The 27,651-nt window shown below is 41.6% G+C and overlaps 1 protein-coding gene and 1 long non-coding RNA gene across 2 annotated transcripts in view; both read left to right on the forward strand.

Annotated features, from left to right (window-relative positions):
• The first annotated feature begins 12,424 nt into the window (after nucleotides 1-12,424).
• LOC123000562 (uncharacterized) overlaps nucleotides 12,425-27,651 on the forward strand; it is a 107,866-nt gene continuing 92,639 nt past the window's right edge. The window contains exons 1-3 of the long non-coding RNA XR_006408659.3: nucleotides 12,425-12,622; nucleotides 20,775-20,935; nucleotides 21,780-21,915. This is a non-coding gene — a long non-coding RNA (uncharacterized LOC123000562). The remainder of the gene's footprint in view (nucleotides 12,623-20,774; nucleotides 20,936-21,779; nucleotides 21,916-27,651) is intronic.
• On the forward strand, nucleotides 15,978-16,931 carry LOC113249592 (olfactory receptor-like protein OLF3). The gene has a single exon (XM_026491060.4). It carries the CDS (start codon nucleotides 15,978-15,980, stop codon nucleotides 16,929-16,931), a length of 954 nt encoding a protein of 317 aa, XP_026346845.3.

Here is a 27,651-nt window from a genome sequence, read left to right on the forward strand (position 1 = left end):
ATGAGCAAAAAATTTGAACTATCTGATGAGATTGCAAAAAGTTTTCTGTAAGGCAATAATAAAGACCCTGGAACTATGGCCCGGTTCAGCCAAGCACAGCGTCAAGCTTGACTCATGACTCTGCTTGCATAACCAGCCTGAGAGCTGCCTGGAGTTCTTTTTGCTGATGTGTAATGGAAGTGGCAGAAGAGGAAGACAGAGCCAGGGAGAATTACAGGACTCAGGATGGAACAGCTGAGCCTGCATCTTGGACCCTAGCTCACGTCTTGGAGTGTGATGAACGAGCTGACAGGTGGAACAGGTGGCTCTTCTCTTTTAAGGACAGAGAGCCCTGAGAGGCAGCAAACCCCATTTTGGCCCAGGGAGGATGAGGTGGAAAGGACACCTCAACTTTTGTTATTGTTGAAAACTTGATGGGCAGGAGATCACAAACTTTACTCTCCTGGAGGGACTTCACTTCCGTGTTGAAGTTAAAGAAAAAGTGTTAATAGCCAGTTGGGTGATTTCGGTAAAAAGATGTTGGACATTTGAGTCAGAGTCTTGCCCGACTCATTATTGATCCCACAGCCTCCCTGACCTCTGGAGATCCCATGATCCCCCTGGAGGACTTCGCAGTGCCCACTCCAAGGGATCACACGTGTCGTATTTGTTATTGTTTTAGTCTTCTTCAGTCTTTCCTTCGTGTTATAACCTTGACACTTTTAACGACTACAGTCAGTTACTTTCTATATCCTCAATTTGAATTTCTCTGCTATTTCCTCATCATGAGTTTCAGGTTATGCATTTTGGCCAGAGTATCACAGAAGCGACGTGGAGTTCTTCGTTCTATCAGATGTCACGTGATTTCATCTTCTCCCATTACAGATGATGTCCATGCCCATTACTTGATTAAGGTGATGTCTGCCAAGCAGTTTCTTTTGCAAAAATCTCTCATTTAGCTCCTCTATAATACAGTCCTCCGGTGCTATTTTAATTTAGTGTATAACCCCATAAACTCACTTTTCCGGATGTGGTAGCGATGGCATACCTCAGGCCACTGACCTGGCTTTATTTGTATCGGCATAGTTGTCATATCACATTAGCCTTTCTTTATTTGATTATTTAGAACATTTCTCTTAGCTTTTTTAATGGGAGGGTAAGGAGAAGGTGGGATGGCAAACGCGGATGGGAGAGGAAGGGCTGTGTCTGCATCTGCCGTCATGAATCAAGCTTGCATCCAAGCCTGGGTACCAAGTGTGTGAGTGCTGGCTGGTGGATTGCCCTTGCCTGTCCCCTCAACACGTGGAACCGGTGGGTGAGTTGCTGAGCTCCAGAGGTTGTGCCACAGAAAGAACAGATGGAAGGCAGGGCATCTGGGGAGCTGGGCCTGAGCTCTGTCATTAATTTGTTGTGACGTGGAGCAATCCTCGTTCTTCCCTGGAGCTCAGTTTTCATGTCATGGAAATGAACAGAGACTGTTTCTTTCAACACAGCTAAAGAAAAAAGGAACGTGTCGGGACCGTGAGATTCTGAGATGAGAAATACGGCACGAGAGTAATACAAGTGGAGTAAAACAGAAACAGATAATCCTCAAGGAAACTTTGGCCCCTTTGGGCTCCCAGAGAGTCTCTAACTCATAAACCTACTTCCTATGCCTCACGGTCACAAAGATCCACCATTGCAACCACGTGCACCGTCCATAACTGCGCCCCCCTCCCCGCCGCCCCACCCCAGGGAAGGGCCTCCTGCCCTCTCATCCTTGATGCCTGGTAAGCTAACCTTGCATATTCCAGAAACTTTGAAAGGTAAAAACTCCCTCATCTACACAATTTAGGATTTCAGCTCAGAATACGCTTAGGAAGAGGCTCACCCTCAGAGAAGTGATAAGGAGACAGATAAACAGCCAAGAGTTTTTAAAGTAAGAAAAGAAAGTGAAAAGGAGAATTATTGTCCATAAAAGCTCCCTTTCTTCCTTCTGGGCTTCACTGGAGGCCCGAGGGGCTGGAGAGCTTTGCAGTGGAGACGCTCCTGACTCAGTAAGATTTATAGATGCAGCTTGTAGAGCTGCTAGGCTCGGGCAATTCACAGAGCTGGGTGAAAAGAAATTACAAAATCACTTAAAAATCTTTTAGTCTTGTTAAAAGGTACTTTTTTTTTTCCCCTTTAAAGAATCAGATTCTTTCTTAGCTGTTGGTTCTGACACAGCTTTCTCACTGAAGTGCTAACGGAGACATTTTACACAATTGGAGGTTGCTAGTTCCAAAGGCTTCTGAAAATTATTACCAAGGGGCTATCGGGTAAAGAAGCATAAAGGAGAAGGAAGGAGGTTGTTTTGCATTAAAATAAAGAAGTGCAAATTAAAAAGCTAAGCTGCCTTCTAGGAATGGAAAGAATGAGTCATGGGCATGGCTTTCCAATGGCATTAGGAGCCCTGTGCCCTTACATGCTCACAAAACTTCTCTTTCTGCTTCAGGTGGGAGGGGCGAGGAGAAAATATTTCCATTAGGCCAACTACCTAAAAGCTACAAACCAGATCTGTTCTTTCCTTGAGCTTCCAATGCCAAGCAAGACAAATCGACTACTCCGGTGGCAGAAGGCAGCACGCAACAGAGAGACTGGCTGGAGAGACCATGGCTATCTAAAGCCCAGAACAGCTTTGCTAGCCATCCACGTGGTTCACTGTGTTCCAGGGACATGTTCTCACCTTAGGACAAACTGGGAGCTCGGCTTAGGGGGCTGGGAGTGAGGCAGGGTTGATGCCTTTACATTTCAAAGATTGTTTGAAACCTCTTTCTTTCTGTGCCAGGAGACTCAAAGAATGTCTAAAGGAAAACAAAAACAAAACTGAAAGCCTGAATTTTTTTCCATTAGGAATTTAAACATCTAGATAGATAAAAATAAATCTGCCATCATTACTAGATCCAAAGAAAGCTGCTCTTAACATTATTAAATATTTTCTTCCTTTTTCAGCCCCTATTTTTAAAAGCATAGCTGCATGTTGTGCTTAATTAAATCGTTCAACAATTTGAAATAATTATAGATTCACAGGAAGTTGTTAAAAAAAATGTACAGGGAATTCTTGTGTACCCTTCACCTAGTTTTCCTGAATGGTGACATCTTGCGTAATTATAGTGCAATATCACAGCCAGGAAACAGACATTGGTTCAAGCCACAGAGCTTGCTCCGATGTCACCGGTTTTATATGCACTCCTGTGTGTGTGTGTGTGTGTGCGTGTGCAAGAAGACTAGTATCTCTTGTGATAAAGATCCGAAAGTGTTTGCCTCTGTGGGAGTATATTGGCTACAGAGGAGCACGAGGCACAAAGGGAGTTTCTGGAAATGTTTTATATCTTGTTTGGGTGCAGATTATATGGGTATATATGTCAAAACTCACAGCACTGAACATTCAAGTCCATACATTTTATTGTATAAAAGTTAAATCTCATTTTTAAAAAGTAACATACAGTGATAGAAAATATTTGGCTAATATTAATCCTCAAGCCACTGAGCATATCAGATTAGAGTGTTCAAGGTAATCAGTTCTAGGCAAATGATTAGTCTTTTGGTCAATATTTCTATTCTAGATTCCAGAGGCTACAACTTACCTTTCAGGTGTGTCTTGATTTCTGACCATGAAAAGCAGGATGATACAGTTTTTGCAGTATAGTCCCCATGCATATGCACATTTAAAATGACAGTTTGGATGTCTTCACTCATGAATGGACTTGCATTTTGACCTTAAGTCTCCTTTTAGGATGCTTTTCATTACCATGTTCCTCAAGCTGTAGATTAAAGGATTGAGCAAGTTGAAAATGCTATAGAATTTGAGTTTGTCATTTTAGTTCAGAAAACATAAGCAGCTGGCTTTGACATGTACAAAATTCAGCAACATGAAAACAAACACAGAAAGTTCACATGAGACACGAAGATAAAGAAAGATTTCTTTGGTATTTGGTGAGTCTCATCATCAGGATAATGGTGATAATTAATATATGCCTTCTTCATTTATTCATTCCTCCATCGACTACTTATTGTGAACTTATGTATTCTAGGAGCTGGTGATAGATCATTGCATGAAAGAGACTAAAATCTTTTTCCTCATGGTGCTTACATTCTATTGGGAAGAGACTTAATAAACACAATAATAAAAAAAGGATATGTTAATTTTAAGGGTTGTTCAAAGATGATCAGTCTATTGAAAAAAAGGAAAGTAGGAAGATCAGTTGTGTGGATGAAAGGGAGATCGTGGTTGTCTCAGTGAGAATACGGTATTTGGGCAGATCTTTGAAGGAGATGTGGAATGAGCCATGTGGGTATTTGGAGAAGAGGGTCCCGGTTGAGAGAGCAGCCCAGGCAAAGATCTGAGGTAGGAAGTGCCAAACATGGTCAGGGAATAGCAGGTACTGAGAGGGGGAGATAAGATCCATTCATGAGGGTGCCCGAGTGTGTGCAGAACCATCCAAGATGAGAATCAAGAACTCAATAAAGAATTTGCTGTGAGTGTCACGTCAATGCATAATTAAGCCACATCAATTTCACCTCCTAGATTTCAAATTCATTTCCTTTTCTCCATGGCCATATCTTGCCCTAATCCAACCTGCTCTCAGTTCTCCCTAAGAATGGCCATACCTCTCACCTGGTTGGCCCTACATCTATTCCTGTATCCAACAATCCTTTCTCCATACTACAGCCAGGCACATATAATTATGTCCTTTTTGGTTGTGAGAGACTAATATTTTTTATGGCTTACAAGTTTTGATTTCACTCACCTATCCAGGCTCCTCTGGTAGCACACAGCTCCGTAACAACTCCCACAGCCAGAGCTGTGCAGAGACACTTCTCTTTCCCAGAGATCTTGTTCACTTCTCCATTCCCCAGGGCACCCTCCCCACGCACCTCATATTAACTCCTGCTTATATTTTACATATCAGCTCACAGGGCCATTTATCAGGAAAAACGTCCCTGCGCCCATCAGGTGGACGTGCGGTTTGTATGTTGTGGCTGTTTCACTGACTGTAATTGTGCTAGATCATTAACTTAAGGTTTATAGATGCACTTCCATGAGTTTCTGTTCTTAAAAAATTTGGGGAGCTAAAACTGAACCTGCTAATTCAAAGGTAGTATTTGAATATAATGCTAAAATGTTTTGGTTTTGAAGGGATCCAAACTTTTAGACACATCTCTTATAGGAGAACTATGGTGAAGAATTTGCAGAAGTTGTTGGTTACTAATTCCAAAGGTTTTTGAGTTATCTTAAATGCCAAGGAACTTTAAACCAGGGATAGTCAGAAAAATCCATATGACAAAGGGAAGGGAGTCGCATCTCATTGCTTCAAAAAGGAAATAGAAACCCAAAGGCCTTTACAACTGGAAAGAGCTAGTCAGGGTGCTTTCATGATTTGCAGAATGGCATGCCTCTACAAACCTAACAAGCTTCCCTCTGGGTTTCAGGTGGGTAGGACAAAAAGATTGAGCGGATTGAGAGAGAGGGAAATACTAACGGTTTTCCCAGAGAATAAAGATAGCTAGAACGGCAAACCAAATACATCTTTTCAATTAGCTCTAAATGCTTAAGCTAGGAAAATTGACGCTGGCAGGGACAGAAGGCTGGCTTTGAAGGGTGTCCAGAGAGGCAACTGCCGACAGATAGCTTGAAGTGCTTTTCCTGCTTCTCTGTGGTGAGTCATCCTTTTATAGGGCAAGACTATCATCTTGGTGCAAAGCAGGTCATGGCAGGTGAGTGAGTTGAGGTTGGTGCCTTGAAGCCTCAAGAGTTAATCTTTTCCACCATTCTTTGAGGATCTCCCCCTGTGGTTAGAGCCTTTGCCAAGCTTTTAAAGGAAAAAGCAGATAAGCAAACACAAAAGGAAACCCATTTTTTCCCCTTCTTCTGTTATGATAGTGAAACAGAAAAGTGGAAAGAAGAAAAAACCCCACTCATTGTACTATTCCTATTATTTACCAGATTTCCATATATCCTCATCCAGTGATCATAGTTGTAAGCAGTAGAGGAAAAGTTTGGCTAATGTCAGCAGAAAACAGTTATTAAAGGGCACTAAATAGTTCACAAAATCTCTGAAATCAGCAAGGAGTTGACCAACATTATGAAAAATGGTCAAAAATCCTGCAGAAGCGATCCCTGGCAGACACCACTGCAGTCTTTCCTGGGTCCAGGGAACGTAGTGTGTGCTGCGGATACCCCATAGTGCACCGTTACCACTGCTGATTCTAGAAGCCACACTTGCTCTGCCTCAAGCGCCAGCCTCACCACGTTGAGTTCTGGGCAGTTCCTCCCTTTTTGCGCTGTTGATTCCTTGTCCCAAATCTGGCACAAGAACCTGGGTCACACCCTGTGCTCTTGATGCAAGGGATGCTGAGAGCATTTTAGCCTCTTTTGGGGGGAGGATACCCCAAACACAGAAGGAAGGTTCAGACACTGGTTGAAAAAAAATCACGACAAGTGATTCCATACATTTCACAACTTTGGCTGCCCAAATCGATGTATCACCTTCTTCCCATATTTACTCCATTCTTCCTCTAGAATGTTAATGTCCTGCATGGCTCGTCTGCTACCTGTGTGCTAATGTGCAAAATATGACACCATAACATACCCTGTGTAACGTGGTAGAGGAAAGGAGATGAAAGAAGATAATTAGCAACAGCCAGGAAGACGCCGTACTCCATTTTGTGACTGGTGTGTGGTCCCAGTGTGACTTGTCCACTTCCCATCCCTTGATGCCTCACCCTCACCCAGTTGTACATTATGTGGGCATTCTTCACCCACAGGGTCGTCCAGTCTTCCTTCTGAGAAAGCAGAAATGTTGAGCATGGGCGTTAGGTATGTGGAAACACAGTATGTACCTCCGAGGCTACCTGTTAAGTTTTTGTTTTTCTCCTTTGCATTGCATTGACTGTGTATTTTTCAGGGCGACATTTTCTCAGCCAGTGCCAATACATTAAATTCTAGCGGGCCACCTGGAGACTGCAGACATTCCCAATTAGTAGATGCTTACGAAGGACATTCTGGGCATGCAGGAGAGAGGAAAGGGCTGTCGGTGCAGGGCAACATGAGAGAGAACGCTACACTAAAGCCATTAAGGGGAAACTTGTTTTTAAAGTTGGGCACTGAGAAATATTTGAGAATAAAAATCTGACTCAGTATTTAATAACCATAAAGGCATCCTTAAGGTTTGTCTGTAATACAAGCCCACTGGGGACATCTGGGTATGAAAGGTTGCCCTGTTTCTCTGGTGGACCGTAACATTTAATCTCCACAGGGCTTTAGGGTAATTAGTCACCATGGATAGTGATACTTAAATGCATGTGTGGAATGTTAGAACATCTATGAACACACGTCTTTTAGGAAAAAAAACTTGATTTATCTATTTTCTCTATGCATATAAAAGCAAATAAAGAATTTTGGTAGATTTTTAATCTTAAAAGGGATGCATTTAAGTGGTTTTTGACTTGACAGGTCTAACCGTGAAAAATGCTGCTCTCCAAATTTACCCTTTGGAACTTGGATCTGACTGTTGTGACTCTGGAAGAAACAGCACCGCATGCTGGTCACAGATTAGAGCCGTTTCTCAGCCTTGTTGCTGTTGATGTTTTGAGCCATATAATACTTTGTTGTAGGGGACTGTCCTGTCCATTGTGGGGTCTTTGGTAGCACCCCTGGCCTCTACCCACTAGACAACCAAGTGTCCCCTAGTGGACCAAAAAACCCAGTGGAGAACCACTGGGTTAGGGCGTATCCAACAAAGCGACCCACAAGATACTGTGTCCTAGTGGAAGATATCTCGACTCTTCAGCAATTTATTCTACCTGAGTGATGTGTTAATGTGGCGAGACTTGTGAATCCTCAAGTATTAGACCATTTCTTATTTCTTTTTCTCAACAACACAAGTAAAATTATGAGACTTGAGTTCTTGTAAGCGAGGCAAGAAGCACTTTTCACTCGTTAACTAATTTGGTGCTCAGTGTTAGCCTTGGGGGAAAGCACTTTTATTAGCCCTATTTCATAGAAGAGGAACCAGAGCCACAGAGAGGTTAAGAAACATCCTAAGGCCACACTGCTAGTAGGGGATAAAGCCAAGATTTTTGAAAATTGATTTTTAAAACATATTTTGAATTACTTGTGCCTGGCAAAACTTTTCCGATAGTACAGGAGGGTACGTTACAAACTATAAATCTCTTCACACACCTACTGCAGTCTTCTTTCAAGGCACACATAGTGTGTGTGTGTGTGTGTCTGTATAGTCTCCTCAAACATAATTGCTAGTATGCCATACAGACTACTTTAGATCTTGCTTTTCTTACTCTACAACATATCACAGAAACCATTTTGTGCCATTAATATAGAGAGAGCTGCCTCATTATTTTTTACCTTGAAACAATCAGCTCGTGGTAGAATTACAAAACATTTCTGTTATAAAATTTCAAAAACCTACAGAAGAGGAGGAAGAGTAACACATCTCCGGGTATCCATGCATACAATGCTCAGCTTCAAAATGATCAAATCATGGCCAATCTTGTTTTATATACAGCCTCACCATTTCCCCTTCTCTCAATCATTCTGAAGTGATATTTTACTATGAACTTCTAAAAGATAGAAACTTGTTAAATTTAAAACCAAAATACTATTCTTACACTTAATAAAACTTAAAAAAATTCCTAAATATCAATTATTCACTAAATGTTCTAATGACTACTTTTTTCCCACTTGCATCCTGATGTTTTAAAAGGGTATATATGTCACACACACACACACACACACACACACACACACATAATTTAGAGGGAGTGCATGGAGTGGGGAGGTGCAGAGGGAAAGGGAGAGGGAGAAAATTTCAAGTAGATTCCTTGCTGAGACTGGAGTCCAGTGCAGGGATTGATCTCACGACCCATGAGATCATGACCTGAGCTGAAACCAAGAGCCAGATGCTTAACCAACTAAACCACCCAGGTGCCCCTTGCATACTGATTTTTAAAAATATTCTTTGTAGTATGTATCTGCTACATCAGGAGCAAACCAAATTAAAACAAAATTAGAAGCAAACTGAATCTCCAGTCTGGATCACGTTCTGTGGTCTGGTCTGTTGAAGCTGAAGACCATGTGCTGCTCCTGGTCCTTCTTGTGAGATGACACTAAGCAGCCTCTACTTTACACTGTCTATTATCTTGTTGTCTGTAAAATCTTTAAAAAATGGGTTTTTTATTTATCTTCAATTTTACCATTTCTAGCACTTTTCACGTCTTTTTGTGTATCCAAATTCTGTCCAGTATCATGCTCCCTTTGTCTGAGAAACCTCTATGAAAGTTTTTTGTACTGTGGATTTTCCAGCAGTAAATTCTATTTCTATTTGTCTGATGAATTCCTATTTTTCCTTCATCTTTGAGAGATATTTTCTCTGGGTATAGAAATTTGATTTGACAACTGTTCTTTTTTTATCAGCACTTTCTAATTGTCACTCCATTGCCATCCAGCCTGCATAGTTTTATTTTTTTATTTGTATTTTTTAAGATTTTATTTAAGTAATCTCTATACCCCGTTTAGGGCTCGAACTTACAACCCCAGTATCAAGAGTTGCACAGTCCACCGACTGAGTCAGCCAGGTGCTCCCCCCCTGCATAATTTTAAAGAGAAGTCTTTTAATTCATATTTTTGTTCTTCTGCATGTAACATATCTGTTTTTCTTGTTACTTCCAAGATCTTCACCTTTTTTCTTTCAAGCAGTTGGAATATGTTATCTCTAGTTGCTTTTATTTGTTTGCTTATTTTTGTAGTTATCCTCCTTAGTGTTCTCTGAACTTCTCGTATCTGTGGTTTGATGTACTTCGTGATTTATGGAAAATCTCCCATCATTATCTATTTAGATATTTACTCTTTGTTCTTTTATTTCTGTTCTCCTCCTGAGATTCCATTTGTATATGTGTTAGTTTGATTCGTACCTTCCTATGGGCAGCCACTGCATTGTTGGCCATTTATCCTAATGAAATGAACATTTATTCTCACACAAAAACTTACATGTGAATGTTTATGGCAGTTCTATTTATAGTAACACCATCAGAAGCAATCTAGATGTCCTTCAGATGTGGGTGATTAAGTAAAAGGTGGTACATACATCATAGAATACTCATCAGTGATAAAAAGGAATAAACAATTGATAGATACAACCTGGATGAATCTCCAGAGAATTATGCTGAGTGAAAAAGCCAGTCCGAGAAGAAATATACTATATGATTCCATTTACATTCCATTTTAAACTGCCAAAATTCTAGATATGAGGAACAGATAGTGATTCCCAGAGGTCAAGGAGAGGGTAAGGGCTGCACAGAATTGGTGTGGCTATAAAAGGACAACATGAGGGATTCTTGTGGTAATGGAACATTCTCAACTATATCAATATCAATATCTTGTGATATTATAATATCACATTGTCATATCATGATTAAAATTTAATATGTACATAATTATATCCTATTATATATCATCTTATCTTATGACTTGGCAATATAGCTTTGCAGGATGTTACTTACCATGGGGGAAACTGGGAAAAGGTACAAGGATACTCCTGATTTATTTCCTAAAACAGCATGTATATCCACAATGGTCTTAAACCACAATGTTTAATCAAAAATAAAATTTGAATCCCTCCACAACATATACACATATGAAATCATCATGTTGTACAATTAAATATTTGGCAATTTTATTTGTTTGTATGTTTATAAACCTAAATTATATGTTTATATACCTAAAAAAGAGTTTGAAAAGGGATAGAAGTTTCACCCTTCTGCGTTAAGGATCTTGGATGATCTTAATTCTTTCCATTTTTTTTCAGTAGTTGGTAATGCTTCCTTTATCAACTTTTTGTACATTTAGATTTTTAAATCTATCTGTGTGATGCTGTTATTTTTGGAGCTTAAATAGTACCATGAGGAATGTGCTAGGGTGTCCATCATACTTGCAATGATCACAGAAGCCCACTGGACACGGTGTGTACATCGAGGGAGGGAAGCACATCTCTTCTGTCTCCAGAAGGAGAAGTAAGGGCATCTGAAGCCAAAAGGGGAGAATTGGTGTTTCCACCAGATTTAGATGCAGCCCCAGTCACTGCTCCCTGGATGGGGGCCTTGAAGTCTAAAGTCTGGTTTGGGCCCTAGGAGGACATCCTCCAACCTCAGAAGGCTGGCTTCTCTGACCGCTTGGAATGGCCTAAGGCTGAAATGGAGATGTGGGAGGCAGAGGGATGGAGAAGAGCCTTCCACAGGGAGAAGGGCAGGGTGGAGGCTCTGTCCTGTGCATTGGGAGTGGTGGCAGCAATTAACGTTGTCATGCAGGAGGCTCTTGGGGGATGTGTCAGTCCTCCCCTGCAAATGCAGCTACTTCCAAAGCTCATTAGGTCTGTGTGTGAGCTGTGAGCTCTTGTCCCTGTCCTCCCAGTAGTGTCCCTAGCAATGGCAACTAGTCCCGGGTGATTGAGGAGCCCTGGGGCCCAAGGAATTTGGGGTGTCTCTTCTATGTGGTCCATCCCTGTGCTGGAGGGAGAGCTCTTGAGACCAGGTTAAACGTAGAGGAAAGCAGACACATCTCTTTGTCAGCACTGATGAACATCTGAGAGGCATCCACAGCCTGTGGAAGTGTGGCCTTAGCAGGGACAGACACAGAAATGATGGGACTTGTTAGGGACTTGGATCAGGCGCAAGAAACGTGACTGGTGAAATCTTCTCGTTTTAAGTATTAGAGCAAATGTGGTAAAGTGATTGTGTTCTGCAGGAGCATGAGGCCTGGGAATAATTTTACAATAGGCTTCTTAATTCGCAAGCTTAGTACTAAGGTAGAGAGGGAAAGAAAGAGGGAAGAACCCCACAAGTATGATGATATCTTTTGTTAGGTTGATATTGACTAGCAGGTGGTGGTAATATGAGAATATTACATTTCCAGACAAGAAAAGATACATTATCGATTGCTTTAAATTCTCCTATCTCAGTTATTTCTGAAGAAATTGGTTCTCACAATATTGTGATTTTCTTTTTTTAAAAAAATAGATAAATGAAGATGTAAGACAATTAAGGGCTTATTCAAGGACACTTGACACTCAGAGAATGAACTGGAGACAAGATTCAGGTGTCCTAACTCATCCCAGGGTTGGTTTTTCTAGAACTGGCTGTGGGATTGCACCATGGAGACTTGCCAGACAGAGGGAATTATATTGCCATGAAAACCCTAGTCTTAGCCACAGGGAACAAGAAGTATAAAGAAGACAAGAATTTACATGAGGCCATAGTACAATATGTCACCAAAAGTGAGTGTCAGGTTCATACATGTTTGAGAAACTGGGTCTCGGTAATTAGTCTCAGATTCAGTGAAAAGTCAGGTAACCAAATCTGGCTAGAAGAAATTAAGAGGATCACAAAGAGAATGAAGTAATTTTCTTTCAGGAGGTCAAACCCATGTTTGAGATACCAGCCAGCCAAGCCACCCGTGGGTTCTCTGTTTTCATGCATTCGGATGTTGCAAGCACCCCTGCTCGGGATGGATGCTGTCAGTGTCTGCATCACCCAACTCTTCAGTCACGAGTGAGAGAAACCTCTCTCTAAATGAAAGTGCCATTTCCATGGACAGGTCACCTTGTTGAAGGTATGGCTCTGACTTATTTTGAGCAGCATGAGGGAGCTACGTGCAGGTTGGGGGACCTACCTTCGTGTGTTCTGCTTCTGTATTTGGAACTTTCACTTGTCCCAGCCAAGTCTGTTTCGCTCCCCAACACTCAAGGTCACGTAGGTTTCAGGGAAATGGACGGATATTCTTTATTTAAATAAAAAGCCATAAGTGACTGAAGTTGAGCTTTTGAATTAGTTGTATTGAGTTAGATAAAAGGTGTTGTATTAGGAATCAGAACACTTGTTTTTTGTTTGCGTATCTCTGTCCTAGAGAGAGAGCATTTTGGTTCTGTGTGCTGTTTGTATAAATAACTGGATAATGAGAGAAGGCACATGAAGGTACTTTAATTGGGGCCAAAGTTTCTGTTTTAGCAATGAAGAGTTGATGTCTGCATCCATGCCTGGGACCTGATTTTCCCTATAATTTCAGTGTCATTCCTGATCCCTCCTCCATCTGTAAGGGTCTCAGTTCTCTACTGTTATGTGACCTATTTTAAAGGTCACAATAAGGTCAGGTAATTTATATTTTAAAAATCCCATTTAGAATAATTACATCTATAAAATTCACAAAAAGGATAATTTTACACAAAAGGAATAAACACAGATGTTATTTCTATTTTCTTAATCTACCAGGTATTCACAAATGGACTTTATCACTGTAGAAAACAGAAATATTTGGATGTCAATTAACTAAAATGTAAAAATTTTAAATCCAAGGCAAAGGACTTTTTAGAAATATATATACTGTATGATGGGTTAAAAGTAATTAGCTGATGTATCCATGAAAAGTATTTAAGTATTAGCAGCAGTGGACAATGGCCGGATCAGAGAGATTCAAAAGCAAGTATTTGCACTGACCAGATGCAAGGAGATAAGGCTGTGGTGGTATATTAGCAGCGTGAATGAAGTCGAAGGGAGAGATGGGAGATTCGTAACCAAACAATGAAAGAAGAGGATTTATTCTGTGGAGTATAAGGAAGAAGGAAAAATTAAACATGATGTCCTGGGAGAGAGGAGGAATTTTAGTCCATTGCTAGAGATAAAGGAGTCTGGAGGGCATACAGTTTGTGGAGATATGAGTTGAATCAACGGTGGGTTATTTAGGAATCATTCATTATGCTGTTGGAGAAACATCTGGATTTCCAGTGATGTCTAGGAGGTCACTGTGGGCTTGAGATGGAAGACCCAGTGTTAGAGACAAGTCCTCCAAGCAGAAGCTATAGGAAGAGCACAAGTTCTGTGCACAGAACCTTAGAAAATCCTCACAGTAATGCAGCAGGAGAGTTTAAAACAATTATCGAAGACTACAGACAGAAACATTAGTTTGGAAGAAAATCAGGACAGAAGAGCATCACAGAGTGGAAAATTTGAAGGAACAAATAGTTCAGTTGCTTAAACAATAACGAAATAAAGGAGGATAAGATCTCTGAATCTGAGGATTGGAAAGCCATGAGTGCCCTTCAGGAATGCAGTGTTCATGAACTAGTGAAGATGGAAGCCAGATTTCCATGGCTTGTAGGGTGAATGTTGTGAGGAAATAAATCCTGCAAGTGGACACCAATCATCTCAGCACTCTGGATGTGAAAGGAAGAGAGAATCAGAATGGTAATCATGTAGCAAAGATTGGGTTTTTATAATGAGGGAAAAGGAATCAACCAAGAGCAAGAGAAACCCAGGATGGCTGAAAGAGACATGAACAAAGGAATAAGATCCCAAATGTGATCAGTGGAAAATGGAAGGTCAACCAGTGCCTTCACTAGATGATGGACGCCTGCCTATTCAGTCACTAATGGACCAACTGTAGATCTTCCAAACATTTGAGTTCACCAATGACCCTTTCAGTTGGCCAATATTTCCCACATTTTACAAATTAAAAAATACAAAGTAAGAGGGGCTAAGTAGCTTGCTCTCGCCTTCAGTAAGCAGGAGAGAACAGAGTTAAAGCAAGAACTTCTAGGCTCTAAAGGTCCTGCTTTCTCTGGGATGTGACACTGTTGCTCATTTGTCATGAGACAAAGGCTGTAGTAGGGAGATGTGCAGGGTGGGCGAGAGGAGCAGAGTGAGTCATGGGCTGTCTTGTCGTCCAGGCAGCTTGTACAGGCAACAGGGGGACAGTGATGGGAAGACAGTCTGTTCTGTGTCTTTTTCTTCCACTTGCGCATTAGGAGCACAGGAGAGTATAATATCGCCCTTGAAATCCCAGCATCTGGCAAAGATGGCACTTAGAGATATTTGCCAAATTAATCAAAAACAAATGTCTACTTCCTCTGCTAAGTAGTCAACAAAAGTTAACAGATTTGTTTTCTCTTCCTCTTTTTATACTAGTAAGCCAAAGCAGCCATTTCCATACTGTCCTTTTTACTGAGACCATACACAAGGGCTAGAGTTGTAGAAAAATAAAAAGCAATTTCAGAATGAGTGAAAACACAGGTAGCAAAATAAAAAGAACAAGATAAAATTACCACTCTTCTCCCTTTCCTTCCAGAGACCAAAGACACCAAATTCTCAAAAGACCCATATTTTCCTACCTTGCAGATTTCAAATTTACTAAAGGTTTTGCTTCCGTTTTTTATGTCTGAAATTGTGGGCAGGATATGAGAGGAGAGCACAACACTTGTTTCTCCATCTCTGCCAGAGTGGGGCTCCTGCTATAACTCTTACCCATAGACAGAGTGCCACTGCCAGGAAGAGTTTATGAAGTACTTTCCCCAAAGTTATCTACATTTGAACTTAAACATACTTGAGAATTATGCAGTGTTGCCCATTTTGTATGTAAAAGTTTAAATGTGTAACTCAATCTCATCTCTGTTAAGTCATTAAAACAAGATTCATATTCCGGTTCTTTAATCCAGATTTTTCCATAAGACACCAGCCTTATTTGCAGTATATATATGCTTCTTCCAAATCTTTTTTTTTTTTTGTAATTTTTAAAATACATTTCATCATGTTTTGTGCAACAGATACGTGTAGGGTTGTCCTCGAACTTTGGCCCATGTTTACCATCATTATTATTTTGCCTCCGAATGTCATCTACAATTCCCTCCTGCCCTGGAAACTCAGGTAAACTAGAGAGGTAATAAACTTCCAAAAATTGCACTGTTTTATCTCCAGGCTTTAACTGACGCCCTGAGATCCCATCATGCCCTTGTGACAGTGCTAGGTCCTCTCTTATACAGAGCAGGTGCAATGGGTATTAGGATCAAGCCGATAGGCTTGGCCCATATGGCAGATCATTAGGTTGAGCATTCTCTTAAGTTATTCTTATGGCTCCTTAATTCAACAGCTTCTGTTCTCTCTGACTCTCTGCAGATTAATAATCTTCACATTTTTTAATGGAAACAGATAACCAGACATGGGTGAGAGAGTTTATCCTCCTTGGCCTGTCCAGTGACTGGGACACACGGGTGTCCCTCTTCATCCTTTTCTTGATCACATACATGGTGACAGTGCTGGGGAACGTCCTCATCGTTCTTCTCATCAGACTGGACAGCCGACTCCACACTCCCATGTACTTCTTTCTCACCAACCTCTCCCTCGTTGATGTCTCTTATGCCACAAGCATCGTTCCTCAGATGCTGGCGCATTTTCTTGCAGCACATAAAGCAATCCCATTTGTGAGCTGTGCAGCCCAGTTATTTTTCTCCCTAGGCTTGGGCGGGATTGAGTTTGTTCTATTGGCAGTGATGGCCTATGACCGCTACGTGGCTGTGTGTAACCCCCTGCGATACTCGGTCATCATGCATGGAGGCCTCTGTGCTAGGTTGGCCATCACATCCTGGGTCAGTGGCTCTGTCAACTCTCTCATGCAGACTGTAATCACCTTTCAGCTGCCCATGTGCCAAAACAAGTATATTGATCACATATCCTGCGAACTCCTAGCTGTGGTCAGACTGGCTTGTGTGGACACCTCTTCCAATGAGATCGCAATCATGGTTTCTAGCATTGTTCTGCTGATGACACCTTTCTGCCTGGTTCTCCTGTCCTACATCCAGATCATCTCCACCATCCTAAAGATCCAGTCCACGGAAGGAAGAAAGAAAGCCTTCCACACCTGTGCCTCTCACCTCACAGTGGTTGTCCTGTGCTATGGCATGACCATTTTTACTTACATCCGGCCCCACTCCAGCCCCTCTGTCCTTCAGGAGAAGTTAATTTCTGTCTTCTATGCCATTTTAATGCCCATGCTGAACCCCATGATTTATAGTGTAAGGAATAAGGAGGTGAAGGGGGCCTGGCAGAAGCTATTAGGGCAATTATCTGGGTTAACATCAAAACTAGCAACTTAATGAACCCTGAGCATTACTTAGAGAAAGGAGCTTTGCCTGTGTTTTTTCCCACTTGACTCAGATATGGCAGTCATCATCTGCATTGCCCTGGCAACCGGGAAGATGACGACACATGTACTGGTGATGCTGGGTGGGAGGCAGGAGGTTGGTTGGGTTGGGTTGGGGTGTGGGTGTATTTTTATGTCACAGCAGCGTGTTCAGTGGAGTTGAGCACTGCTCTAATTGGACTTCCCACCCTTAATCTCCGTTCATATGGCCTGAGAGTAATGAACAAAAAGTACATTTGCTGTTTCGATTTGTCACATTGTTTGTAATCATGGACCTATTCATGGATCTTACTTTGGACCACTGCTTCTTACTCATCCAAATTTTGTATGAAGTTACTGTGTTTCCACTGGGGGGAAGAAGCATTTTCACATTTTAGACTCAAAATACTGCACAGCATATGTACCCACATCCAAAAACCATGTGAGTCCCTGTTGTGAGGAGACAGATGCCATCAAGGCTGTTAAGATGTCTTTGTGCTGGACCCGTGACTGTGCACATAGTATCTTGTCGGAGTGCTGCAGGCACCTCAGGAGAGGAGCGTGAACTGAAGGTCTTGTTTTATAGTGATAGGAATAAAACTAGAAGTGTTTGTATAAGGCAAAGCCATGGAAAAGCCACATCTGGGGCACTACTTGACAGCATACAGTTTGAGAGGAATTTATTACATATATAAGGAGTACCACTTAAATGTTAAAACGATCCCATTTCTGAAATAAGAATTAACTATTTTCCTAGACTTTAAATGCAGAATAACACAAAATTTGACATAATGTATAAAATATAAAAGATGTAGTTAATCTCAGAAAGTACGGATTGCTCAGCCAAAGCCAATGAAAGATAAGATAACTTTATATGCATTCAGTGAATCAGGGTAGCTATGCACTGTCTCCTTCTAGTCTCCATATTGAACACCTTCTCCCATCTCTCCTCCCATGTACAACAGGATTCTAGTTGGTCCTTGTACACTAGTGAGGAATAGTCAGAGAGAGTAAGGCTTTGGGGGTGATTGCAGAAGTCTTCCTGTATGAAAGGACCAGGAAAGGTCTAGCTGGAGACCAGAAAAGTAATATAGGTTATTGAAATGACAACAACCCAAAAGAGGACAGCCAGTGAAATATACAGAGCTGGACAAGAGCACAAGAGTTAAAAAATTCCCTTACACCAGGATTGCAGGGCAGAGAAGAGGAAGTAGTGAGGATGAAACAGGCAGGTAAAGAGGGTCAGAACACAGAGGGAACTGAATGCCAAATTATATTTTAACTTAATACCAATGTGTAGCTGGGAAGGATTTTTAAGCAGGGATATGACAACAAAATTTACATTTTAGAATTATTACTCTTGCCAATGATTCAGAGGAAGAAGAGGTTAGAGGCTGGGAGACCAGTTGGCTGACTGCTCCAGTGACACTATTGAGAAATTGGAGGAATCTGAATGAAAGAGAAGTTAAGCCAAGTCACGTGATTTAAAAGACATTTCAGAGGGACATTGCACTTCTCCGAGATTGCAATTCCTATATGGACCCTGTATGTCCTCTAAAACGTTATCCTGCTGTAAATATTATGTAAATCAAGGACTAAAGTGAAAATTTTACCACCATGAACAACTGTATATAAAATGGTAGGAGAAAGAGACGAAAGAAGCAGAAAATCAGTCACAAATAGAAATATACCCGTGACACACAAAGGAGGACATTGCGAAGATGCTGTTGCTCATTTCTGCATCTGGTTAACATGTTTGGACTCTTGCTCACTGTTCATCCTGGGATCCCTTTGCCTTCCCCGACCCCCGTGCCTTTGCTGTTGCCCCTTCTCCCCCCTCTCCAAGGTCAGCGGCCCAGGTGACCTCTCTGGACCTGCTCCTCTGCTTCCATGCTCTCTGATTGTTTCTCAGCTCAACTGAGTCAACTCATAAGCAAACTTTATTTCTGTTTCTGTGTCCTTCGTGTCCAGCACGTTTACTTAATTCCTCCACGTCGCTTTCAGTCCTTATGGAAATTCTCACGCACTCATGACACTGTCCATCTCTTCTACTAGACCCTTACGCTGATCTGTGAGAGTGACTTTATTTTTTTTTTTTTATGGATCTGTTTTTATTTTTTATTATTATTTTTTTAATAATGATTTTTTATTATATTATGTTAGTCACCATACAGTACATCCCCGGTTTTCGATGTAAGGCTCGATGGTTCATTAGTTGTGTATAACACCCAGTGCACCATGCAATACGTGCCCTCCTTACTACCCATCACCGGTCTATCCCATTCCCCCACCCCCTCCCCTCTGTAGCCCTCAGTTTGTTTCTCATAGTCCATAGTTGTGAGAGTGACTTCAAACCCCTGTGCGATAGTTCCTATGAGCAAGTACATCTGATTCTGGTTGTGTTAATTTCTTTGTTCAGTGACACTGATACTTTTTTGCCTTTTCCTCTGACCTTTGGTTTTGACTGGCAACTGAACCTTTTGAGTGTGGGGTAATAAAGTGAGATGAGGAACATTTTGCCTTGAAATGGACACATCCCTTCTGTCTGTGCTGTGGTCTTGCTTGGTGAGGAGAGTGGGGGAATCAACGCACGGGTGGGTTGAGCGGGGCTTGAGTTTTGGGTTGCTGTGATCGTCCCCATCTACCAACTAATTAATTTTCTGTATCAGGACTTGTGCTTAGTGTGGGGTGTCCGGGGTTGGAGGGCTCTTCCCAGTGTCACTGACCCACCCTGAGTTGTAGGCTCTGCTGTGAGGCTGCATGTGGAGAGAGTGTCTGTCTGTCCACAGGCTGCCCGAGCCCCCGGGCTCACAGCTGTGCCTTGTTTCTCCATCTTGCTGGCCTGGGGATGGAGCCTGAGGCTTTATGCCTTTGTCCTGGCTCCTTCTCAGGACAAAGGCACATCTTTTGTCCCTGTGTCTCAGGGTGGGGGCCTTCTTGGTGGTCTTTCCACCTCAGCAGCCTGAGGAGATGGCTCACTGTCTGAGCAGAGTGGTTTCCTGCCCCAGGGACCCTCGAGAAAGAATGTGTGGTTTTGCTTTCTGTTCTCCTCCCTCAGTAATGAGTCTGCATGTGTCTCTGAGGGAAACAGTTTGCTGCCCTTCCCCCAGTGGCTCAGGCTTTTGTTCCAGGATGCGGGGGCACCTGTGCCCAGAGCGTGCCTTCTCCCGCTGACAGCTGTGCTTGCCTTCGCCGAACCTGCACCCCGCAGGAGGCTTTCTCTGCTCTTGCACTTTTCCCTGAACATCTGTCCCATGCGTGTGGAGAAGATCTTGAGAACCGGCGGGCACTGCTGTTTTGCTGTGGCTCTCAGCCGTTCTATGCTTCTAGAAACCCACCCTCACACTTCAGCCATTTGTTAAGGCAAGTCTCATGGGCTGGTTTGCTGGCCCTGTTTTCCTCCCAGGCTCTGGCCCAGGTGAGTAAGAGCTCACATCCTCTCTCTCTCTCTCTGGATGTGCTGATCTTTCCTGAGAGTTCTTGCTTTTGGGTTGCCCTGTAATGTCAGCTTTCTGATGATTCTGGGAATAGTTATGATTCTGTGGTTTAACTTTTCTTGTTTTAAGGGGGAACCAATGTTCTTTCCAGCTTTTACAGCCTAAGTGGAAGCTGGAACAAGCTCGGGTACTTTATATTTTTTCCTTTAAATGAGACTGTGTTCTTTAAAGCAGTTTTAGATTCATAGCACAATGGAGCAGGAAGTACAGAGAGTTCCCGTATATTCCCTGCCCCCCTACCACTTTGCCCCCAGAAACATCCTATACCAGAGTGGTACATTTCACTTACCTTTATTTTTATTTTTTAAATTTTCTTTTAGGTAGACTCCATGCCCAACATGGGGCTTGAACTCATGACCCCCAGACCAAGAGTTGCGTGCTCCACTGACTGAGCCAACCAGGCACCCCCATAATCAGTTACGTTTAAAGGCATGTTTTAAAAGACAAAGTATAAGTGGGATATGTCAGTGATAATTTATAGGTAAGTAAACTATAAAATGGCAAATAATGATTTTGAAGCCAAGGAATTTAAGGCAAATAATCTGCTTCTCTGAAAAGAGCTTACCCAAATTATATGCATAGTGTTTAGCGCAAATAATTCATTATATTCATGTTTATCTTACAAACCAAGCCTACACATTTCTAGTATATGTTATTGCATTTGTCACAAATGCTTTTTGAGAAAACTATTTCAATTCCTAGGCAGACACTGAGGAGAGGTGACCTTACTGGGCAGAAGAGAGCATTTCCTGTTTGGGAAACAGCAGGATTCAGAAAATGGGTGGGGGCTCACAAGGAAGAGAAGTGAGGAAAACTGAGATTGTGGTTGATTTTGAACCTCTTCTGTCTCAGTTCGTTGAGATGTGGCATTGAAGTCATTGGAGACTGTAGGTGAAATGTTTGTGAAGTGAGTAATGGTAAAGTGTTATAATGAAAGATTAATGTGACCATGGTTTACAGAATGAATTGTTCTAAGAGTTCTCAAATTTATTTTATGAGAAACACCTGAAAGACTCATTAAGCCACAGTTTGCTGACCCTCCTGTGTAGGGTCTAATTCAGTGAGTTTGGGTAGAGTGAAGGCTATCGTACTTTGATGTGCCGTGAATTATTTGGTGCTTTGGTACAAATACTAAAACAACAGCATTAACCATGGAAAGGAAATATCTATGGGACAAATGTTTTGAGTAAGACTGATATAACTTGCTGAGTGATGGCAGTTGAATGACACGGAAGTTGCCCCAGGCCTGGAGCAGGAGCAACTGAGAGAGCTGTGGGATCTTTACCAAAGCTTGAAATTTGGGAGTTTCCCTTTGTTGTCTGCAGATGAGTGGAGAAGAACAACAGTGATGTGAGTGTCTGGACACCCTGACTACCTTCTCCCAGCCATGGAATTTTTCCAACTTTCCTCAGAGAAAGTATTCAACTAATTCTGTCAATCTACGGGTGTCCAGAAATTCAGGTGAGGAATGAGAAGCATCTCTACTTTCCCTTTCTGTTGCTTGGAATATCACAGAAACATTGTCACAGTCGCTGGTTGCTGTAGTATCAGACACTATAGTAACATGGCCGAATGAATGAGAGGACAAGCAATGATATTCACATTGGTGAGAATAGAAGATGTGAGAGTAATTATGGGACATTAGGGAAATAGATAAGGTGGCATGTGGATGATGAGGGATGCATACATGGGTGGCTGAGCAGATAAGCATGTGGCTGAGTGAGCATGAAGATGGTTATAGACAGTGGGTGAGTGTTTGGTTGTGTAAATGGTGGTGCTGAGAGTGGGTATTTGACTGGGAGATAAGTGGACAAATGATTCACTTACAGGGTTTATGATGCCTGGAGAGTATATTAGAGATGCAGTGTGACAGCAATCTGCGAATTTTACATTTGATCTATCCACAAAATTAAAGATTTGGAAAGGTATAGAAAGCTAACACTTCTATACTTCGTGTTGAGAATTTCAATGATGCTTTTCCTTTCCTTTTTTTCCCTCAACATTAATCTAAAGACTTTCTACTCCCTCCTTTTGAGATGTTATTTGAAGTCTTAAATCTTGATAGGTGATGTTACTGTTCCTAAAACTTGAATAGTACCATGAGAGATGTATTCAGGTGTGCATCCATCCTTATAAAGCTCACAGCAGGACCAGTGGGTCTTTGCACACATGTCAGGGGAACGAGGCACAATGCTCCTGTGTTCAGAAGAAGAGATGAGGGTATCCTGGATCCAAAGGGGATGACTGTTTTTTCACCTGGTTTGGTTGCAGACCTAATAATCACTGCTCAGGAGAATATGGACATGAGTGCTAAATGTCAGGTTTTGGCTATAGTATATCCTAGGTCCTCAGATGGCTGGCATCTCTGGCTTTTTAGAATGACCTTTGGCTTCAGGGGTTTACTGTGGTTGAGGAGGATGGGGAAGAACAGGCTTCACAGGGAGAAGAAGGGCAGCATGGAGGCCCTGCCCTTGAGAACTGGGAGTGGTGACAGTGATGGACACTCTAATGCATAAAGCGCCTGAGGGGAGTCTGTCAGCCCCACATTGCTAATTCGGACACTGCTGCACCTCACTAGGTTTGTGTTGGAGCCAATTGTGGGGCACCTGTGAACTTTCTAGCGGCTGTTTCTCTCATAATTTTAACTAGGTGAGTACTTAGCCAGGAGCCCAAGGAGTCTGGGACTTTTCATATCTCTGGTCTATGATTTTGTTGGAGGAAGCATTCTTAGAATTAGCATAAACTGAGACTGCAGTAGATATGTCTATCTGTCAGGCACTAATCAATGCTTGAGAGCTCGAATGGAGGCACCAACAGAGGGTGGGTATACACAGGGGTGTCTATACACAGGGGTGTCTAGAGGAGCAGAAATAGAACTGATCTGACTTGTTGATTGACTTGTGAGGGACTTTGGATCATGGATGTGACCTATGGATGCTGCGGTCTTCTCACCCTAAATAGTATGGCATATGTTGTAAAGTGATTCTGCCTTCCTGAAGCTGGGGGCTCAGGTACATTTCTGTTCTAAGGTTCTCATATCTGAATTACGTATTCGCAGAGAGAGAGAGAAAGTGAGATGGGGGAAATGCAGAAGAAGATGATTAACATTTGGGAATTGTAATAATCGATACAGTATGGTGCGGGCACAAAGACGGACACATAGATCAATGGAACAGAAGAGAGAACCCAGAAATGGACACTCAACTCTGTGGTCAACTAATCTTTGACAAAGCAGGAAAAAATATCCAATGGAAAAAAGTCTCTTTAACAAATGGTGTTGGGAAAATTGGACAGCCACATGAGGAAGAATGAAACTGGGCCACTTTCTAATGCCATACACAAAAATAAACTCAAAATGGATGAAAGACCTAAATGTGAGAATCATTGCACCTATGTCAGGGGACTGAGGCACAATGCTCCTCTGTTCAGAAGGAGACATGAGGGTATCCTGGAGCCAAAGGGGATGACTGTTTTTTCCCCATCCTCCTCAACCACAGTAACCCCCTGAAGCCAAAGGTCATTCTAAAAAGCCAGAGATGCCAGCTGTCTGAGGTCCTAGGATATTCTATAGCCCAAACCTGACATTTAGCACTCATGCCCCTATTCTACTGAGCTGTGATTAGGTCTGCAACCAACATCCATTGAATGGAATCCATCCATTCCTAAATGACAGGATCCATCAAAGTCCTAGAGGAGAACACAGGTGGTGGCAACCTCTTTGACCTTGGCCACAGCAACTTCTTGCTAGAAACGTCTCCAAAGGCAAGGGAAACAAAAGCAAAAATGAACTATTTAGACTTCATCAAAATAAAAACTTCTGCATGGCAAAGGAAACAGTCAACAAAACTAATAGGCAACCTATGGAATGAGAGAAGATATTTGCAAATGACTTATCAGATAAAAGGCTAGTATCCAAAATTTATAAAGAACTTATCAAATTAACACCCAAAGAACAAATAATCCAGTCAAGAAATGGGCAGAAGACATGAACAGACATTTCTCCAAAGAAGACACACAAATGGCTAACAGACACGTGACAAAATGCTGAACATTACTCAGCATCAGGGAAATACAAATCAAAACCACAATGAGATACCACCTCATACCAGTCAGAATGGTTAAAATGACTCAGGAAACAACAGATGTAGGTGAGGATGCAGAGAAAGGGGAACCCCTTACACTGTTGGTGCAAATGCAAGCTGGTACAGCCACTCTGGAAAACAGTATGGAGTTTCCTCAAAAAGTTAAAAATAGGGCTACTCTACAACCCAGCAATTGCACTGCTAGGTATTTACCCAAAGGATAAAAACATTGTGACTGGAAGGGGCACCTACACCCCAATGTTTATAGCAGCAATGTCCACAATAGCCAAAACATGGAAAGAGCCCAGAGGTCCATCAGTAGATGAATGGGTAAAGAAGAGGCGGTATATAGGTACAGTGGAATATTACACAGCCATCAAAAAGAATGAAATCTTGCCATTTGCAACCATGTGGTTGGAACTAGAGGGTATTATGCTAAGTGAAATAAGTCAGTCAGAGAAAGACAAATACCTTATGATTTCACTCATATGTGGACTTTAAGAAACAAAACAGATGAACATAGGGGAAGGGAAGGAAAAAATAAAATAAGACAAAAACAGAGAAGGAGACAAACCACAAAAGATTCTTAACTATAGGCAACAAACTGAGAGTTTCTGGAAGAGAGATGGGTGGGTGAATGGGGTAACTGAGTGATGGGCATTAGGGAGGGCACTTGATGTAATGAGCACTGGGTGTTGTATGCAACGGATGAATCACTAAATTCTACCTCTGAAACTAATAATACAGTGTATGTTAACTAAATTGAATTTAAATTTTAAAAAAGAAGACTGAATATATTCAGGAAGACTTCTGCACCATATTTGGAGAGCACCTAGGGGACAAGCCCAGATCTGTAAAATGATAGTTAGGTATTAATATTCATGAACATGTAGTAGGAGTCTATTAAGTTTCCAAAAAAGATAAATTGTTAGTAACTATGAAGTCTCTTTTCTCAATTTTCCTGAAGAGTTTGTATACCAAGTATTTTGATTTTCCTTTCAGTGTTAGGAAATGTAAGATGAGTAAGTGGATTGTTCAAAGTTCTACAATACTCAGAATGTGAACTGAGACTAGAATTGAGGTCTCCTGACTCATTTTTGGGATTTGTTCCTCTAGATTGGGCTGTAGGGTTTGCACTGTGAGAACAGTATAGATTGAGGGAATTATACTGCTGTAGTCTCACTCTGGGGCAAGTCATACAAAGAAGCTGAGCATTTACTGAATGAAATCATGATAAAATATGTCATCAAGGTGATTTGAGGATTTCATATATCAGAGAAACTGAGCCTCAATATTTGGCGATTTTGTGAAATGCCAGGCACCAAATCCAGATGGGAAGTAGCAAACTGGTTGCTTTATGAGGATATAAAACCATTAAAACATAAAACATTAGTTTGGTGCAAATATTTCTGCCCATGATGGATATATTAAGGATATACAACAACTAAGTATTTGGCCACAGCTCAAATGAATCTTCCTATAAATTTAAGTGCCATTTCTATTGATAGTGAAGTTAAGGTTCTTGTATATTTTGACCACCATGAGACAAAACATGTCTGTAGGTTGTGGGACCCAACTTCATGTGCTTTGTTTCTGTATTCAGGACCTCTATCTGCTGCAGCGAAATTGTGGAGGACTCCAAATAGGAAGCCAATATGATTAAGACTCGATGGAGTTTGCAAAAGATGTGCATAAACTTTCAGAGCAGAAAAAGCTTTCCCCCCCTTAGCTGTAGGGCTTTATTGATGTAATGACTGGGGTGGGGGTGGAATATGGGTAGTGGGTTTACCCATAAGCCTGTGTTCCAGATTGGATTTTTGAGGCTGATCCAATGTTTTGTCCATTCATGTGGTGCAGACTTCCTGAGTCTGTTAAAATCAATTATTCTCCCTCCATAATGTAGATAAAGAAGGCAAAGATAATTTCCTGAAGCAGCCAGCCAAAAGAACTGAAAAGTTGGATAGTTTTAAATGTATAAAGCACTCACTAGGGCAGGAAAATGTGATGAGGCAATGAATATTGCAAGTAGAAAAGAGACCCATGTGTTAAGTCCTAAATACTTCCATGTTTGCAGAGTGTAATCGAGTATTTTGGAGTGTGTGTCCCTAGAGTAACAATGGAAACTAAATGCAATTAAACATGATTTTAAAATGGAAACAGCAGCAACTGCAGACATCTCCAGAGAACCACAAGTAATGCTTGTCTGTGTGGCACAGCATAGTGAAAATTCTGTTAGTTCTTGTTTGATTTTGTCTGTGGGTCAGGTTTCTTGTCTTACTTGGTGAGCAGTTGCTCGTAGTTCTTCAAGGCCTTATCAGTTCTATTACAGCAGGAATCTGGGGAGGGTCTGGTAAAAGGCTAAAAGGTCCTTGACTACATTGAAAAGTCATATCGTTACTTGGGGCAACACCCTCTTAGGCATTCTGCAGAGCTCTGTGAGCTCAACATGGAAGGGGCTCCCCTCTAGGAGGTCTACTAGTCAGAGTTTAAGTCAATTATGACAGATGAGTTGGAGATGCCTCAGTTCCATGACTCCCAAGTACCACGTGTTTACAAATTTTGCCAAAAATTATTGCCTGAGAATTAACCATTAGAAATATATTTAACTTGACTTAAGATCTCGACTTCACTGACATTCTTTTTCAGATGGGGAGAGAAGAGGGCTATTTTATTTTTTTTTGTTTATTTGGGAAGAGCAATTTTAGAGCGTGGACCATTTTACTGGAAGTCAGACCCTGGTGTAGGGAGTTACAGAGACAGCATGAAAGTATTTGTTCATAGATGAAGCATTAGAAGACAGACACAGGATAAAGGGAGGCAGGAATAAGCTAAGGCTAAATTATATCTACCCCATGGACATAAAAGCCAGTCCTGGTTTTAATATCAGCAAGCGCATTGTCTGAATTGTTTACTGTTCATCTTGTTCAGGTGACATACACTTTCACCTGAAAATGTTATCAGGTGGTAGGAGATTTAAACAATAGGAAAAATACTTACAGTTGTATTTATAGAGGTAGAGATGTTGAAAAACATCAGTTTCATAATCCAGAAAGTGTATCCATGGAATTATGAATACCTTCCTTTTTTAAAAGTAGTTTATAAAGGTTGACTAAAA

This window comes from Ursus arctos, unplaced genomic scaffold (genome assembly GCF_023065955.2).
Source record: "Ursus arctos isolate Adak ecotype North America unplaced genomic scaffold, UrsArc2.0 scaffold_3, whole genome shotgun sequence".
Lineage (NCBI taxonomy): Eukaryota > Metazoa > Chordata > Mammalia > Carnivora > Ursidae > Ursus > Ursus arctos.

What these genes read in the sequence shown, in the direction of transcription:
- LOC113249592 (XM_026491060.4), top strand. Translation starts at nt 15,978, where the DNA reads ATGGAAACAGATAACCAGACATGGGTGAGAGAGTTTATCCTCCTTGGC.